Consider the following 5,659-nt stretch of genomic DNA (forward strand, 5'->3'; position numbering starts at 1 on the left):
CGAATAACATCACGGCTGTGATTTGGTCGTAGATAGATCATCACACCGTGATGTTATTCACGATAACACACGACCTCGAGTGTTCTGTTGCTTTTATACAACAGTTTATTTACAAAATAAATGAAGAAAATAAATCCAAGAACCTCAAGACATTCATAATGAATATGTTTTAATACGGACTGTGCCTTCCGCCGCCTTCCGCCAAAAAGTAGTTCCACAACAAGTCAACTGAACTGTGTATATGCCGTTGTATATGCCGTTGCTTGGCAACACGTCCGCGGAGTGATATAGATTTAGTGTGAGAATGCCGCGCTGTTATCACAAATATCAGCACGGTTAGAACTCTTCTCAACCAATCAGATTGTGAGGAACTAACTGTTGTATAATAATAAAATATAATTTTAATCTGTTTACATGGACCCACAGACCCCTGTAATAACAGACAGATCATATTAGCTAGTGCTAGCCAAGCTAACTAACTAGCTTTCTCCTGGTCTCTAAAAAGACTTTATTAGCATAAAAAAACTTAAACGTATTATTTACCATTATTTGACAAACTACAGTTCGAGTTATTTCTAATGGTGATGTATGTTTATTTAGATTTGAGTAATTTGTATTAGATTAATTATATTTTATTTACCACAGATAAACCGTTACTCACCAAGTCGCCTGATATAAAACTATTCAGAATTATGCGCGCGCAGGCTGCTTTCCTCCACACTGCAGATTCTGGATAGTTTATATATGTTCGTCTACAGGTTTATCGTACAAATAACAGATTTTAAATTAAATAAAATAGAAAGAAATACCGTTCACTCGGACCGGATCAGTTCAGTGTGAATCGGCTCTTATACATTTTACCGACTCATCTCTTGACGAGCACCGACACCGACTCAATGCCGAGTCTGCCACACACCAGCCGAGCTAAAATATGCTAACGTTTAGAATACTTAGCTTGTAAACTGGCACTTAACAAGGTTAACCGGTGACAATTAAATTCTTGTCCTAAACAGGTGTAAAAACAATGACTAGTTGAGCAACCTACCTTACTTGTGAACAGACACAAATGACTGTTTCCCAGGCCACACCTCCTTCTTAACAGACAGCATACACGTTCGCGCTCATTTCTGATTTTTTTCCCCACTCTCTTTTGGTTAACCATGTACACGCCAGAAGTCAGCCGAAAGATTAAACCTAGCTATTGTCGACAACTGCTCGGCCAACATGCCGCCAATGATGCCGACAGTGAACCGATAGTGCCAAATGTAAGCCAGAATCGGGCCGGAATCTGTTGCTATGTGGCTACATGAGGGAAAACAAGTGTCCAACCATTTTTACAAATGATATAATAAGCTTTTTTTATCTACTTTACACATGTTTTTAATTTGTACTTTTAAAATGAACGAAACACTGCATTTTATAATCATTAACAACTGATGTTTAAAAATCATATTAAACAAAATTGATTTTTGGTGAGTAAAAATATTTTCGAGCTTCATCAGTTTTTTTTATTAGAAACTTGAACTCTAGGAAACTGTTAGGATGAATCTTTTAGTTCAAAAGGTCCTGAAGAAAGCAGTCGAGAAGTCCAGAAAGTACTCTTTAAAACACTTTATTAAGTGTAAAAATGATCTGTGAATATATATCAGAGCTAAGCTGATCAGCGCTCTTTTCTCCTGCAGTCTAGACACACAACCACAAAAGCAAGAGTCCCGCTCTGAGCCCGCCATCCTTTTTTAAACTAGTCTAGGCTCCTCCTCCGCCGCTGCTGTTGGAGCCAATGAAATGTGCTAAAAAGCCCAGGGCTCCGCCTCCCCCCTTCGGTATGAGTCAGGGAGGGAGCCTAGCCGGCGCCATGTTGGACAAAAGACCATGCGGCCTGGATGTCGTAAAACTTGGAAAATGCCGTAAAACTTCCCATATTGAATTTATGTTTAATAAAGATGTTTAATAATGATGTTATGTACCAAAAAACCTAACAAAACCCACATAAACACATCTAAAAACAATTTGCTCAAAGAGATCAGGGATAAGGATCAAACTGTCCCAGTCCTTTTACCCCAAACATTTCATGCCTATGGTAATTAACTCTGATTCTGGGTTGGATTCTGGTCTGATCTCACTACTGTAATGTTCTGTGCAGTTGGTTCTCAGACATATACTAATATGAAGACTTGTGGATCGTCGGGGTTGTGTACAAACAACAGTATGAGCTACAGTATAAACTATGGATTAGTAAAAGTCGCCACCGTTGTCAAATGCTGCACTACTGACCTCTGCAACACTGACTCACCAGCAGGTAAAACATTTTACTGTCACCTTAAATACCTGCTGTATGTTGGAGTGATCAAAAATAATGTTTTTTCTTTCATATTTAATTTTACATACAAACTTTGGCAGCTGCTTTTACTGTACACTGAATAATGGAACACGTTTAGAAACCTTTATTAAGTTATATTTGTTTATATATTTTGTTTAAGTTGTGTAAATATATGCTGGATACAAAATACAGCTACTTAGATGATTGATTTATTTGGTGGTGGTGAAATGTCATTTGACTTTGGTGTGTGGTCTAATCTCCTGTAATTGATTGGATTGTTGATGGCCCAAGATTTCTCTGTGCCCATATTGGTAATAAAGAAAATGTAAATTGTCACTAGTATGTTGAGAAGAATCTTGTCCAAAAATACACAAAATAGATGCTGCCATGCAAACAAGTTCAAGTTCTTGCTGTTCTAAAAATATGTGCAAGTAACTTTGGATGTAATAACACAAAACAATCCAACAAGGTGAAAACACAAAGAGCAGATCCAGAGAAACTCAGTGCTCATAACAAAGTTCATGTGTGGTGTACAACATGGAACAAAGATGATTTTAAGAAGTGAACTGTTCAAAATTTTTGAAATAATTCCCTCTGGTCGGTTGACTGTGCAATGACAGAAGTAGTGGAATTTACAGTATGTTCCTCTTAATGTGGGAAACACCAAATAAATGACAATAATGTTTATTTATTTTAGGTTTATTTAATATTTTTGTGTAAAATTGAAGCTTTGTACTCATTACTAGAGTGCAATTAATTCTGTTTTTTTTCTGGTTATATATTAAAAGATTTTTAAAGCGAATTAAATATATTACAACCTTTTTTCAGACCAGTCAGCCAATGGGAAAACGTGTTACACCTGTGAATCCAATGACTGCTTGAAAACATTGAACTGTGAGGGGAGTGAAGATCGCTGCATCACTGCTACAGGTGAACATTACATTTTTAAAACATGCCAGTAGGTGGGCTGTTTACTTTAACATGTCTTAATCAATGGGTGCACTGTCCAGGGTGTTTTCCAGCTCTACATTTAGTGTTTTCTGGTTAGGCTTAGAATCAATTGCAGCCTAGTGCTTAAGGCTTTGGGCTATCAACTGAAAGGTTGAGAATTCTAATCACTGTTCTGCCATGCAGCCCCTGCATGGCTGACCCTGTGCTCCGACTTCAGCTTCCAAACACCTTAGGATATGTGAAGAAAAATTTCATAGTACTGTACACATGTATATGTATTTATGACAAATAAAGGCATTCTAATTACAATAAAACAGTTACTAAAGAGAAATAAATAAATGCCAGTATTACTGAGTAAAATTGTTAATTTTCTGAGTGCTAACACCCCTTCTGACCCCTAAAATAACTGACAGGAACCAATAACTGATGGGATGGATCATAACATTACACAAAACTAGTAATTGGAAAATGTGTATTTATGATTTTCATATCAGTATATTAAAAGCACATTTTGAGCATGAACTGAATATTGTGATTACAGTCTTAGCCTAAGATTCAAAATAAACAAAATAAAACTCATTAATTTACCAATAATTTTTTTCAGTTGAACAAGGTGGCAACAAAGTTTCCGTGAAAGGATGTGCAAGCAAAAACATATGCGATGCGGTCTCAGGAATCTCTCAGCAGGGGATTGCTATATCTAAGCTGACCTGTTGTGAGGGGAACATGTGTAATGGAGCTGAGACGTTTACTCTGAGTTTCCTGATCCTGCTGGTTCCTCTGCTCTCCTCCATCCTCCTCCACTGAGCTCTCCACTGATTAAACAGTTTCATTAAAGTTTAATCTACTGTAAGAATTTATTTTGAGTAAAATTATTAAATAAATAAAGAATTTCCTCCCAAGTGGATTTTCTCTTTTTCCATGTTTTCTTTGATATTGATTTTGATTTACTATTATGATGTAATTTACTGGTTTGGTATGTTAATGGTAAAGGCTGAATGCTAAGCTAACTCTAAACATATATCAGATCCTTAGACTAAACTAACCTACCTACTAACTCAGACAAACAGGAATGCTAACCCAAATGCTAATGACTAAGCTAAGCTAAGACTTATTACTCTTTTTTTTATGTTACCACAGTCTTTACTGCCTAAAATTGTGAACATGGTGGGCTACATTGGTAAATATTATAGCATCTTCTGATACAGTGAATATGAGGAAATGCTATTTAGCTGTAGTTTCACTCGTTGCCACTGGAACCGAAAATTATATTCTATGCATTTTATTTGTTTGTTTATTAGGATTTTAACGTCATGTTTTACACTTTGGTTTCATTCATGACTGAAATGGTAGTTACCTGTTACACAAGGTTAGTTCACTCACTTGCATGTCTTTGGACTGTAGGAAACCCACGCAGACACGGGGGGGGGGGGGCATGCTGTGAGGTGACGGTGCTACCCACTGAGCCACCGTGCCACCCCTATGCACCTTTAACTGTAAACATAAAACAGTACTACAAAATACTGTATATTAATATGAAATAGATTATAGCAAATGTAATGTGGCAGGGGGCAGAGGAGAGGAAGGATCTTACTTTCCCAACCCCTGAAACTACTCTGACAACTCCACCCCACTTTTTTTTTATAAAGGGTAGGGGGTCCCTGCGAGGTTTCTCAAATAAATGAGAGCTAAGGCAGTTTAACATGAAAATGTACTTTAGTCAATACTCGCAACAATCATGGAAGTTATAAATAGACTACTAAAGTGCAACAGTGCTTTATAAAGGTTCTGACCCCAAGAGCAAAATAAAAGCAATTATAAAAGAGTGTAGCACATAAACACCTCTATAATTAAACCTTAAGTAAACAACCCAATCAAAAGGAATATACACAACCAATACAAACCAAAAGAATAAAAATAACCACTACCCAAAAGCAACCCTAAGTCAAACCGAGGTGATAAGTGCTCACTCAAAAAAAAAAAAAAAAAAATGCAATAAAGGAAAGCCCTGGGTCGGTACACTGATACTTCACTATATTAGTTAAGGCCTATAAAGCCAAGTTAGTAATATTGCACTAGGAATAGCATTAAAAAGGTTAAATACCTATAGGGTGGTCTGTTATACAATCACTTAAAACCATACAGCTAACATTGGTGGCTCAGTAAGTTTATACATCACTAATAAAAATAATTTTACAAGGGAAAACAGTCGGGGAAAACAGTGGGAAAAACATTGGCCTACAGGCAACCAGGCCCGGCTCCACTGCAACAGATAAAACAGTACAAAACACACTTTAATTTTTACAGTACATTCTGGTCACTTAAAACGTAACCATTAACAAGCCTCCATTAAAGAAAACATAGCATTTGCAAACCATACTATAACCT

The 5,659-nt window shown here is 36.7% G+C and overlaps 1 protein-coding gene across 1 annotated transcript; it reads left to right on the top strand.

Annotated features, from left to right (window-relative positions):
• Window positions 1–1,160: 1,160 nt before the first annotated feature.
• On the top strand, window positions 1,161–4,145 carry LOC134333928 (urokinase plasminogen activator surface receptor-like). The gene is made up of 4 exons (XM_063016094.1): window positions 1,161–1,265; window positions 2,155–2,299; window positions 3,149–3,250; window positions 3,876–4,145. Exons 1-4 carry the CDS (start codon window positions 1,161–1,163, stop codon window positions 4,076–4,078), a joined length of 555 nt encoding a protein of 184 aa, XP_062872164.1. The 3' UTR covers window positions 4,079–4,145.
• The last annotated feature ends 1,514 nt before the right edge of the window (window positions 4,146–5,659 follow it).

This window comes from Trichomycterus rosablanca, chromosome 19 (genome assembly GCF_030014385.1).
Source record: "Trichomycterus rosablanca isolate fTriRos1 chromosome 19, fTriRos1.hap1, whole genome shotgun sequence".
NCBI lineage: Eukaryota > Metazoa > Chordata > Actinopteri > Siluriformes > Trichomycteridae > Trichomycterus > Trichomycterus rosablanca.

Bases quoted from the DNA above. Each gene is read 5' to 3' on its own strand.
- LOC134333928 (XM_063016094.1), top strand. From the start codon at position 1,161: ATGTACACGCCAGAAGTCAGCCGAAAGATTAAACCTAGCTATTGTCGA. The intron at 1,266-2,154 runs GTAAGCCAGAAT...GTTGGTTCTCAG, and splicing joins GTGAACCGATAGTGCCAAAT to ACATATACTAATATGAAGAC. The intron at 3,251-3,875 runs GTGAACATTACA...AATTTTTTTCAG, and splicing joins TCGCTGCATCACTGCTACAG to TTGAACAAGGTGGCAACAAA.